Source organism: Synchiropus splendidus, chromosome 15 (assembly GCF_027744825.2).
Source record: "Synchiropus splendidus isolate RoL2022-P1 chromosome 15, RoL_Sspl_1.0, whole genome shotgun sequence".
In the NCBI taxonomy this organism is placed as follows: domain Eukaryota; kingdom Metazoa; phylum Chordata; class Actinopteri; order Syngnathiformes; family Callionymidae; genus Synchiropus; species Synchiropus splendidus.
Window position 1 is genome coordinate 12,398,375 of NC_071348.1, and position 12,857 is coordinate 12,411,231.

Here is a 12,857-nt window from a genome sequence, read left to right on the forward strand (position 1 = left end):
TAGTGGAGGACTTAAAGCAGGCAGGAACATGACAGGACACCAAGGAAGCGTTGAAGATGTCCGTGAACACTGGAGCCAGCTCAGCAGCACAATGATTCAGGATGGCAGGGGAAACTCTGTCCGGACCTGCCGCCTTCCGAAGGTTCAGCCTCCTGAACTGAGTGCGCACGTCTTGCTCCATGATGTCAAGAGAAAGAGGGGGGAGGTGAGGGGGTGGCTCATCAAAAGTGACTGTGATCTTTGCTGTCTCAGTGACATCGTTGGTCTTAGTTGTATCACTAAGAGACAGCACAGTCCTTTGTTGTGAAGTGGAACATATATATATATATATATATATATACATATATATATTCTGGGATGTAAACATAGAAACTTTTAGAGTGAAAGATTTAGCAAAAAACAAAAATATAAGTCCATCGTGGAGAGGAAAGAAGGATTGAAAAAAGATCTCATGTGTTTACTTTTTTGCCTTCATATAAAAAAAAAACACATTAAAGAATTCAAGATCTTATCTATCCAGGCACAAGAAGACATTTGCAAATGCTGTGATTTCCAGTGCTGACCAAATCACTGAAGGAAACAACAACAACTAAATGAATAATGTTTAGCATCAATCAACATCCACTTCACAATAAGATGTCACCATGATGCATGAGTTTCAAGTGCAGACTGACTGATCCAAAACACATTCCCCGGTCAGAGTGCATATGCATTCTTGAATCCTATAACACGAACACATACCAAACGCGAACTATCAAAACAACTTAACCTAACTCTGTCAAGACTTGAATAAAGTCACAGTGAATTCTCAATTATCTGGGTCATAGAGGGTTGAGATAGGATCTACATTCCAAAATGCTGGTGCAGTTTTCATATGCCTGAACGAACCGAGCTCATCGATCTCAATCCAAGACTCTGTATTCAGTGATCTGTTCTCAGGCATGGCCCAGCCTGCAGGTTAAGTTTATCACACAACATCTGCCGATATAATGCAATTTCCTGGCTAATCCTATTAGCCACAACAGTGCAACAAAGCCAAGTTCGATCAGGCTCATCATAATTATCCCCTGAGATTTGAGGTTCTGGTATGAACAAACGTGGATCATAAGCTGAGAGGATCTGGATTTGCAAGCTTGAAAGCATGTTACAGCTTGTGATGTGAGTTTACTAGGAAGTTTTTTGGAGATTCAACCGTGCAAAGGTATGATGGTTCTTGATAACCCATCATGTTTGGGAGTTCCACCAAGGAATCCGGCCTTAAAAGAGCTTCACTCAGGGTCCACTCAACAGCTGTTCCTTCGATAGTAAACTTATCGCCCCCCTGCACCGCTTGTTGTGTTTGTGCTCCACCTTTGTTCAGGTCAACGCTTACAACCACACCGTGCTCAATCGCTACGGCGATTCCATTCCGTCACCACAACAACAAAGTCGAGCAGCTCTCAATAAACCCAACCTGAAGAAGTTTACAGTTTAAGTCTTTAAACTCCTACCTCCCATTCGAAGAGTTTCCTCCGTTCCGGCTGTCTTGCTCAGCCTCAAAAACAAGTCGAGCGACCGTGCGAGACGTGATGCTAAAATCCACTTTTTCACAAGAGCACATCAACATTGTTGTGATGTTGGCAGATGCATCAGTCGGAGAGCAGCGGCTAACGGTTAGCCTCCCTGACCTCTGAAGGCCGACGACCTCACAAGAAGATGATTACAGGGCTTTAATGTCCAGAACCATGAAGACTTCAGACCCTTCCCCACAAAACGCACTAAAACACTCGCCCAGAGAAAGCGAGTTTAGCTTAGCTAATGAGCGTTGAGCTGACTTAGTTCGAATGAATGCGTTTTTTGTTGTTGGAAAAGTGAAAAGGACCGAAGTCGGACAACCCACTGAGGGGGGAGGATACAAAGCACTATCATTAGTATTATCTCTACCCTCTATCTCACGTAATTAAATCACACAAAACCCTCATTATTCAACTAGGCAATACGCAGTTGAATGCGTATGAGTAGTTCAACGACTCTTATTAGGAAAGGCAATTTGGAAAAGAACGTGTACACCCCTAATATAAACTTTATGGTACGTTCCGGGAAATAACAGTCTGGAGGATGCGCCAGTGAACTTTAAATCAAACCTAAATTTAATCTTAAACATATATTGCATATTTGCTGTAACATGAAAGCAATTTATATAGTTTAATCCATTTTTCTTTTAAAACCGAATCTGCGTCGCAGTAACTATGTAAATGTTATTGAACAAACATAAGACTCAGATACACTTAGTTTTGCAAATCAGTTTGATCTCAGATTTGGCTTTTTTTCCCCAAGTTAAATTGAAGGGACAGTTTTCCATCATCGTGAGTCGGAGATATTGTGACCCCTGGTGTTTATGAATGTGATGTGCACCTACCACTAAATGTGTGTGTGTCTCAAATGCATAGAAAGAATAATAATACTCAATATTAATGACCTGGAGTTGAACTCGGAAAAACACAAACGCATTGTATTTTATTTATTTGTGTCATGCAAAATAAGTAGCGACATGAAGGCACATTTAAAGCTCAGTTTCTCTTACCTTCTGTGTGCACTCGTATGGTTTCATACAGCATCATGATCTATTATTGTACTATTCTTTCTCTAAGAGATTGGATATCTCCTCTTCCAGGACGCTGGCAGTGAACAGAGCCAACAGCGGGTCACCTTGTCTGGATGTGAAAAAAACAGAGGGGGACATTTCGGGGGGATTATGATGCATGGACTTGTTTAATGGACTGTGCTGTCTACTTTGTTTTAAATGGCTATTTAAAAAAAAAATCCTATTTCTATCCACCCTTCATAATAGTCAGTCAACAGTGATGATGACCTTTGACCTCGTAGATCAGATTAGATAAAATAAAAAATATATATAGTGTAGGCTCAACATACTGAGGCACTTTGAGGGACTAAACAAGAATTCATATAAACACATATCAAAGCTGTCAAATATGTGAGAAATAAATGTAAACATATCACACCTATTACTAAAGTCATATTCTAATATTAATATTCATGCTGAGGTGGCCATATAACTTTATATAGTTAGCCTTTTTAGTTTAATCAAGAAAACAAGAACTATATGAATGAAATAAATTTCTGTCTCTTTAATATTATTTCTGATATTCCACTGAAACTCTGGGAAAAAATCAAATGTATTAACACTTTATTTTTTGATTAGTGTGAAAGTGAAAAAAAACAGTATTTGGCCTTGTCTGTTTGTTAAATTAAATAATATAACCAAACAAACATTATTAAGATAATTAAAATGATGTACTTTAGAACTTAATAAACATACATGCAGCTTGTATATATTGTAAACATGTGGTCAAGAGAGGAAGTCCCTGCTAAAGCTCTGAAACATCAGGAGAAATAGACATCTTTTTACCTGCCGCATCCAGCTAAAGCTTCTTGTATCCTTTCAGGTCGATGACAGAGCATCACAATGACTTGGCACTTTCAAAACCTACCGATCTTAAATAGGCATCCCCGCTTGCTTTCCTGTCCTGCTGCCAGGACTTCACTGCGTCCACTTCCAGACCGAACTATGGTTTCTGTGGCAGCAAGTCTCGCTCCGGCTTGACAGGGAGTCTCCGAAAGCTTTGAGCTGCTCAATCAGGGGACTGGAAACTGGATCCGTGCTAAAAATAAGAAGCCATCACCCGCATAGTGAGAAAGGAGGTGTGTCCCTTACTGTGTGTGCGAGGGGGTCGGTAGAGTGCAGCACATAGGAAAACATCACATGGGGTTTATCATACGACAACAGTTTGTGGAAGGTCGACCTCCACCAAGGCTTTTTCGTCATCGGGAAATTGAAGAGTAATTAAAGAGCAATATTTGGCCGTCATAATGCAAATGGTATAGATAATAATATAAGGTATAGAGAGACATCTGTGTGAGCTTTGAGCTTCATAGATTCCCCACTGGTTTCAAATTGAACAAGCAATGAACTCACAGGGAAACAAGCAACCCATCACTTTTCATGTTTGTTCAGCCTTCATAGATTTTAATTCACCCTGACACTGTGATCCAGTGCTCTCCTTTAAAGTCGTCACATTTATCATGTCAACATGCGGGCTCTATCTACCACGTGAATCTCAGACGCTGCCGTCAACACACCAACTGAGACCTTCAGCGAGTGAGTGTTGTGTCAGCCTTGACTCAAGCTGACTTGTTTATCCGCCAGCTGCATCAATTCTCATCACCATGTCTGGTCACGTCAGAAATTATAACAAGAGAAACTGTTATATATATACTTATGCAACATCAGTAAAGTAAGGTGGCTGTAGAAAAGTCGCATTATCTTGTACAAATACAGCTTGTATATCAAGCTGAAGTGTGGGGAAAATTCATTTACAACTGCGATTGTAACTGGTTGCTTGGGTCATGTGATGTGACCAAGTGAATTTACAAAACAAATCATTTTTCCATGGTAACACTTTGCCTGTAATAAACATATTGTAGCCCAAATACATTCGTATATGTTTAACAAAGACACACATTTCGAGTTCTCGGAATCTGTTTGGTTTATAATGGAATTAGAATGACAAAAATGTGGTCTGGAGACTCATGCCGTAGATCAGGTCTCATCCTCTCATGTTTCTGTCCAACTCTCGACAACTCCTCGCCATCCACTCACTCTAAATATAGCCATCTTAAAGTCAGGACGATCAGCCAGAGAGACTTAAATCTGAAGCTCCAAAAGGAATATTCCTCAATATTTTTCTTGATCTGGAGATGCAGCTGTGAAAATGGACCATCAAAGTGGGAGATGTTGACTACGATGTCAACCTAACAGGGATCTATCAACGCAGAAAAAAGTCATGATGAGTATTTTGAAGGCAGATAGAGTTTATTCTTGGTGGATTATTTTGGCTGTGGCAAGTACTTCAGGTAAGTCTGTCATTCGATTTGTAGCTTTTCTGAAGTAACTTATGTCAAATGTCATATGATCCATAAATTGGCATTTCCCACGTACACTGTGCTAAATGGCTGGCCATATTTTCCAGATGAAGCAGCAAAACTTTATGAATTTTATGGTGCTTTTTCATTGATATTTGCCTTTCTATTAAGCATGTTTAATTTTTTAACATTTTAATGATATCACTTCATTGACTGGGCATGTTTAAGAAGCTGGTGTTACATTTAAGACAGATACAAAGACGTATTCAATGCATCATTTTGCAATTAAATGCAAACACTTTTTAATATAATGGAAAACCTACACATGTATGTATAGCATTTTTCAGGTAATTTTCCATACAAAAGGACTAAATAGTGAGAAAGAAGGTATAGAAATGAACTAGGATGATACTGTGATGACACATAAAATTGGTATTTTAACATCCCGGGTGCATTAAGGTTAAATGGACAGCAGATGGCAGTAACGCTACAGAGTTCGGGGTAACACACACAAGGGACTTAAAAGAAGAACTCGCTCTACAAGATGCAAATGAGAAAACCGTCTAAACGTAACTGGAGTCAAGCTATCCGACTCTTCCGCGGTCGCAGTCAAGCTATCCACAGTCAGATTTTCAGTGCGCGCAGAGACATCACATTACGGTAGCAATGAAACGAAGCCGAAGACTGCGATTTGAAACAAATAAAGCGAATGATTCTTGCGACAGAAACTTTTCCACGTTATTTTTTATTTTGAGCCGAATTAATATTTGGACGAGAGATATGAAAATCTATATCATTTTGGTCAAACATGATTGGTGTTTTTATTTTAGGTGTGAAACATCCGGAATGACATCATTAATTTAATCAATGCAGTCCTGCTAACACTCTACTGTAATAATACATTTCAACACCTTAGATCATTTTTACTTTTACACATTATTTATGCAAATGCCTGTGATTAAATATACATTTATATGACAGTGCACTGTACTTTGACCAAATACTACACGGAAATGTGCAAAGGTCTGCGAATAACAACATCACCAGCTCATAGTAGAGAGTAGTAGCTACCACCAGAGTGATTTTGGTCCCATATCATCGCAGCATTTTGGAATAATCCAGGATTCTTACTGTAATCCAACTGAGTTGTGGATAACGTTCTATTATATTTGACTGTGATTTTCTGAAAAATGTGCAAAGGTCTGCGAATAACAACATCACCAGCTCATAGTAGAGAGTAGTAGCTACCACCAGAGTGATTTTGGTCCCATATCATGGCAGCATTTTGGAATAATCCAGGATTCTTACTGTAATCCAACTGAGTTGTGGATAACGTTCTATTATATTTGACTGTGATTTTCTGAAAAATGTGCAAAGGTCTGCGAATAACAACATCACCAGCTCATAGTAGAGAGTAGTAGCTACCACCAGAGTGATTTTGGTCCCATATCATCGCATCATTTTGGAATAATCCAGGATTCAATGTGTAATCCAAACATGTCTATTGCAGTATCATAGAGCGATCGATAGATAGACAGACAGACAGACAGACAGACACAAATATTGGACACACAGACAGACATGTACATCTTTATGGCTCCCTCAACATAAATAGATGGCTTATTTACAGTCTATTTACAATATATACACACTCCCAGTATACATGCCAGTGATGCTTTCACTCTTCAAAGCATTTTGGGCAGAACCATTCTTCTTCTGAGTTGATGGCTGTTTCGGGCATGTCAATGCAAGTATGATGATACCATTCATTGCAGGCATGGCACTGAACCATCAGTTCTCCATTTTGCGCTGTACGACGCACAAAAATTGCCAAAAGGCCACTGGTGTTCCTGGACTACAGGTCTGTGAATGGTGAAATGGCTTCGAACTGGCCATAACATCCATGACAGTATTGTGGCTGAGCTGTAGTCCTTTCTCCTCTGGCTGTCATAAATGGCCAGCTCATTTGGTCCACAGAACACATTGCTGACCGTCACCCAATGATTGCCACCCACATGAAGAACCTGAACAAACTTGGACTTGGCGCTTCCAACCACTCCACCATTCTCAATGACTGAGAAAAGAAGGACTGACTGGAATCCGTCCAACTCTGGGTGCTGTCTTGCAAGGTAGTAGGAGGCCAAATCTATTTCGTCACTGGTAAGCCAGTGATTTTGATTCAAAATGCTGGTGATGTCATGATGGCTATATGCAAAAAAATTAGGCTCTTTAAAGAGAAGGGCATGAGAGCATCCTTGTTTTCATCATTCAAAAAGAAAACTGCACCCAAATTTCCATTTGAAAAGAAGACACATGAGGGGCAACAAGGAAGCCAATGCACTGTCCATGTGTACTGTGTGTGTCGTACAGCGCAAAATGGAGAACTGATGGTTCAGTGCCATGCCTGCAATGAATGGTATCATCATACTTGCATTGACATGCCCGAAACAGCCATCAACTCAGAAGAAGAATGGTTCTGCCCAAAATGCTTTGAAGAGTGAAAGCATCACTGGCATGTATACTGGGAGTGTGTATATATTGTAAATAGACTGTAAATAAGCCATCTATTTATGTTGAGGGAGCCATAAAGATGTACATGTCTGTCTGTGTGTCCAATATTTGTGTCTGTCTGTCTGTCTGTCTGTCTATCTATCGATCGCTCTATGATACTGCAATAGACATGTTTGGATTACACATTGAATCCTGGATTATTCCAAAATGCTGCGATGATATGGGACCAAAATCACTCTGGTGGTAGCTACTACTCTCTACTATGAGCTGGTGATGTTGTTATTCGCAGACCTTTGCACATTTTTCTGAAAATCACAGTCAAATATAATAGAACGTGATTCTCAACTCAGTTGGATTACAGAAAGAATCCTGGATTATTCCAAAATGCTGCGATGATATGGGACCAAAATCACTCTGGTGGTAGCTACTACTCTCTACTATGAGCTGGTGATGTTGTTATTCGCAGACCTTTGCACATTTTTCTGAAAATCACAGTCAAATATAATAGAACGTGATTCTCAACTCAGTTGGATTACAGAAAGAATCCTGGATTATTCCAAAATGCTGCGATGATATGGGACCAAAATCACTCTGGTGGTAGCTACTACTCTCTACTATGAGCTGGTGATGTTGTTATTCGCAGACCTTTGCACATTTTTCTGAAAATCACAGTCAAATATAATAGAACGTGATTCTCAACTCAGTTGGATTACAGTAAGAATCCTGGATTATTCCAAAATGCTGCCATGATATGGGACCAAAATCACTCTGGTGGTAGCTACTACTCTCTACTATGAGCTGGTGATGTTGTTATTTGCAGACCTTTGCACATTTCCGTGTAGTATTTGGTCAAAGTACAGTGCACTGTCATATAAATGTATATTTAATCACAGGCATTTGCATAAATAATGTGTAAAAGTAAAAATGATCTAAGATGTTGAAATGTATTATTACAGTAGAGTGTTAGCAGGACTGCATTGATTAAATTAATGATGTCATTCCGGATGTTTCACACCTAAAATAAAAACACCAATCATGTTTGACCAAAATGATATAGATTTTCATATCTCTCGTCCAAATATTAATTCGGCTCAAAATAAAAAATAACGTGGAAAAGTTTCTGTCGCAAGAATCATTCGCTTTATTTGTTTCAACTCGCAGTCTTCGGCTTCGTTTCATTGCTACCGTAATGTGATGTCTCTGCGCGCACTGAAAATCTGACTGTGGATAGCTTGACTGCGACCGCGGAAGAGTCGGATAGCTTGACTCCAGTTAAACGTAGGTATAATCCCTTTTTAAAAAATCAGATCCATCACCGCAGTGGTAACAAATGTTTTCAATCGCATACTACAGATACACGATTGATAAATTCTGGTGCTTTAGGCACATTCTCCAGGGAGTTAGTCTATGAAACAAACAAACAAAAACGAATTGGAACACATCTAATAATCTCGTATTCAGTTTCAGATCTGAAAATGGTTTAATAAAATAGGTGTCGGTCAAAACAAGAAATTTGTCATTGCCTTCGGTGTCATTCATAAAAGCTACTCTTATATATTTAACATTTACAATTGCATCATTATGATTATTATTGGATAAAGGGTGCTGTTAGTCAGTAATATATTCTCTTGATTTTATATTTTAGCCTTTGCAGGTACAAAGAGTGGCAATGGCAAAACATTGCAACAAATGTGTCAGGAATTTGTGGGGTACAAAATATGTTTTTTTTTTTTAATGTGTTATAACGCTGACAGTTTGCTGTAACTTGCTGGTGCTTTGACATTCTAATTTTTTGCTTTTTGCTTTTACTAAATCTATAAACTTGTGTTTTGGCGAGTAAGACAACATCCTTTTTCTCTCCATGGTCAGATATGTAGTTTGTTCCAAGTACTGCCAGGATTGAACTAATCCAGCAAAGTAGCTCCTTCCACACTGCAGACAAGCATGTCCCATTTTACTGTGGTCGAATATATTATTATGAGGATGAATATTGTCTCTCCTCGCCGTTGTAGTGTCACTGTGCCATGGTGGATGCTCTGAGGTGGAATCGCCGACTGAAGCTGTGGCGGGCAAGGGCTTCCAGATGAGCTGCATCTCTTGTAAAAAAAGAGAGGAGGTTTCTGCACATGCAGTCGTGAACTGGTACTTTAAACCCCGACAGGAGGACGAATTCACACGTGTAAGAGTGAAGAGAGCATGTCTGAAATGCATGCTCTGTCAGGCCTGTGTCAGTGCCTTACTTACATGTAAACTTAAAGTTGTTTAAGTAACTCCTATGCTTTTTCGCTTTCACCTTTGACCCCTGAGTACCTTAATATGCTCTCTCCTTCCAGGTCTTCCATTATGACTTCCCTGAGTCTGACATTCTTAGTAAGGATTTTATGGACCGTTTGGAGTGGCGTGGAACCCAGGACAAAGATGTACAGACAGCAAGTATTTATATAAGCAATGTTAGTTTCAGCGATGCAGGAACGTACCGCTGCACCTTCCTCAGGACCCTGTTTTTGCCCACGTTCAACCAGAACGTCATGGTGGTGAAGACAGTGGAGCTCAGCGTGGTGGCAGAAGGTGAGTTGGACTCCAGTTTGTGTCGCTGCTGCTTCATTTGTTTGTTTGTTTTAGCCCAGAAGGAGCTGACTGCAGTGGTGTCTGAGATCATGATGTACGTGCTGATCGTGGTTCTGCAGCTGTGGCTCATTGGGGTGATGGTCTACTGTTACAAGAAGATTTCGGATGAGAATGAAGCCCGGGATGCACGTAAAGCTCGCAAGGCCCAGGCGGCACAGTAAGTGATCCGGAGATCAATTCAAGCTTGACCTTAGAGAACTACTGCTTCAGAATGTTGAATGTAATGATTTCACTTTTTGTCTTCCAACATCTAGACTGATAGAAACGAAGGACAACTGTGATGGTGTGCAGATCGAGTAACATCTCGAGAGCTTCATATGGAGCAAGAGCACCTTTATCTTGATATGTGTAAGATTCTAATAAATCGTTTGAACCGTTAGAGGGCTGAGGCAGTTTTCCATCTTTCAATTTTTCGGGTGAATTTTAGATCTGAAGCTTGAGTCCATTGACCTGATTTGAAGCATGAAGGCACGAGTTATTGCATCAATATATTAGTCTGTCTCACCCCTTCATGTAAACCTGAATTAATGAATATTGTCTTGGCTAAAAACTCAATTCACACACAATTGATTAACATGACAGTCAGAACACTTAAAATAAATGTGACAGCAACGTAGGATATTTTACTGTGTAATCACCAGCAGGAGAAAACAGAACCTGTTTAGCCCACACGACCTCATGGAAGCTTGAGGAGAAAGTCGACTTGGCACATTGTTCTAGGTTGAGATTTTCATGAGTGGCCTGCAACATTATAGTGAGAGTTAACTTGTAAGCCATCACAAGGGTGCTGATGTTTGTGTATTTATTTTATTTGTTTCTTTTTTTAATCAAAATGAATTTTATCTCTGTTTATTCTTTTTCCTTTTTGTTCTTGAGTGACAGAGTTTGTTGATTTTGCTAATGCGTTGCTTTGAAATCTCATTTTCATTTTAAAAACAAAATTAAATAAAGATAAGGCAACAATGGTTGTAGTTGTTCTTTTTTGTTTGTAATAAAACAAGCTGGATAATTCTATAGAAAGAGTGGTAACCAGTTTTGTTTGGGTGAAAAAAACAACTAATTTCTACCCACACTTTGTTGTTTTTTGCTCAATATTTGTCTTGCATTTATTTTATCTATGTTTTTTCAACTAACGGCGAAGAAGTGGTCGGGCTGAAACTCAAGAAACCATCGAAATGTTCGTAAATAATGTTGAAGTAAACAGAGTACCAAATCTAGACACTTGTATCGCCATATATCGTCATATTATGAATGTTTTGCTGCCGAAACCTGTATTTTTGAGTTGTACTCTCCGACTATTGAAAAATGATTTGGCAGAAAAAGGTTCAATTTACCAACATAACAGAAAAAAAGATGTCACAGCTTATGTGAAGCAGTTAAAACGGCAAACTTGACTGGACCAGAATACATAATCCTCACCATCACATTCTTCATCTTAATCTTATTGAACATTAATGTTGGATAATTGTGCCGCCATTTATTATGCAGAACATTTTCCATTTTGTAGGCCAAAACGCTTTGTGTTTTTGTTGTACTTAGTTTGTTGACTGAATTAGGCTTGCAAAAACCAACTTAAAAATGGGAACACAATACATAACATAGGCTGAATTATTGTATGTATGAGTTAAAAAAGGCTGCTTAAAATCTAACTTCTAAAATCTGAAGATAACATTTAGGATTCATGACCATTTTAATACTCTCTAACTGACTTTCTTTCCACAAGTCCAACATGAATACACTCCATTATTGTATTCATGTTCACTGGTAGTGCCTCCTGAAGCTCTTGACCTTGTCCAGTGACCTGCTTTCATTAAATGTGTTGACACGACAAGGACGTATTATGTGACAAAGATCTTCACTTTCATTCAAGGAGAAGTTCGGAAAGGCTGCCTCTTCTGCTCCTGGATGAAGTTTAAGTTTGAGTTTATTTATTTGAGTTTATCTGTGACTTGACTGAGGGTCTGGAGAAGAAGTGACAGGTGAGTTTTCTTCTACTGTTTTTATAGAGCTGATAGTTGTGCCGGGCTTAAAGAACAAAGGACAATATTATGGCTCTCTTCATTTTCATGTGTAGTGGACGCTCAAATTTTTACTGTTGAGTTAAACTTTATCAGATGATTTTTTTTAATAACGTTGAGATTAGGAAGTTCCAATGGCAATTTTCACAAGAGTGAAAAGAGATGAAAGCATTCAATTCAGACAAAACTTTTATCATAGATTTTCAGCAAGTGCACTACTATTTGTGGTCCTGATTTATCTTAAATATCTGTTGCATCATGTTTTGTGAAATTTGTCTCCTTCCAGAGCGTCCATCTCAGCCATGTCACATTTCAATGCATCAGAGTTACAGTCGCTTCTCCTCACGTTCCTGCAGAGCTGCCTCAACAGCACGAGCGGACGTCCCTCTCAACAACCTCAGAACTTCACTGTTCAGCCGGCGTTGCAGCACTTAACTGGAGTCAGAGATCAATCTCAGGGCTTCATGTATATTCTCCTAGTGGTTGGCATGTTCAGCTTCTTCACCTTGGGCATCATGCTCAGCTACATCCGTTCCAAGAAGCTGGAGAATTCTCAGGATCCGTACCACCAGTATATCGCCAAGGACTGGAGCAAAGTGCCGTCACCATCCAGAGCTGTGACTCAGGTTCTGCACAAGGCTGCATCGGATGACAGAGTCCACACCAACGACTCAGTTGTCATCTGTAACCAAGCAGCCGTTGAACAGCTTCCCGGTTAGAAAATCATTGAAAACCAGCCCAAATAAGGAATATAAATACTTTTAATTTGGTACGTTT

General features: G+C 39.4%; 3 protein-coding genes across 6 annotated transcripts in view; 2 read left to right on the top strand and 1 right to left on the bottom strand.

Annotated features, from left to right (window-relative positions):
- gramd1a (GRAM domain containing 1A) overlaps positions 1–2,652 on the bottom strand; it is a 30,786-nt gene extending 28,134 nt beyond the window's left edge. For 2 of the 4 annotated variants that reach the window (XM_053887069.1, XM_053887068.1), the window contains exon 1: positions 2,564–2,650. Coding sequence is in view for 1 of the 4 variants with exons in the window: in XM_053887072.1 (XP_053743047.1) it covers positions 1,491–1,606 (116 nt within the window). In the remaining 3 variants the exon portion in view is untranslated. Of the gene's footprint in view, positions 1–1,490; positions 1,824–2,563 lie in introns of those variants that run through there. The other 2 variants (XM_053887072.1, XM_053887070.1) reach the window with 2 other exon arrangements.
- A 2,058-nt stretch (positions 2,653–4,710) lies between these two features.
- Positions 4,711–10,588, top strand: si:ch211-225p5.8 (uncharacterized protein LOC555567 homolog). Its single transcript, XM_053843600.1, has 5 exons — positions 4,711–4,914; positions 9,447–9,613; positions 9,768–10,002; positions 10,057–10,219; positions 10,317–10,588. Exons 1-5 carry the CDS (start codon positions 4,845–4,847, stop codon positions 10,360–10,362), a joined length of 681 nt encoding a protein of 226 aa, XP_053699575.1. The 5' UTR covers positions 4,711–4,844; the 3' UTR covers positions 10,363–10,588.
- A 1,433-nt stretch (positions 10,589–12,021) lies between these two features.
- On the top strand, positions 12,022–12,799 carry LOC128746684 (potassium voltage-gated channel subfamily E member 2). Its single transcript, XM_053843897.1, has 2 exons — positions 12,022–12,041; positions 12,367–12,799. Exon 2 carries the CDS (start codon positions 12,383–12,385, stop codon positions 12,797–12,799), a length of 417 nt encoding a protein of 138 aa, XP_053699872.1. The 5' UTR covers positions 12,022–12,041; positions 12,367–12,382.
- Positions 12,800–12,857: the final 58 nt, after the last annotated feature.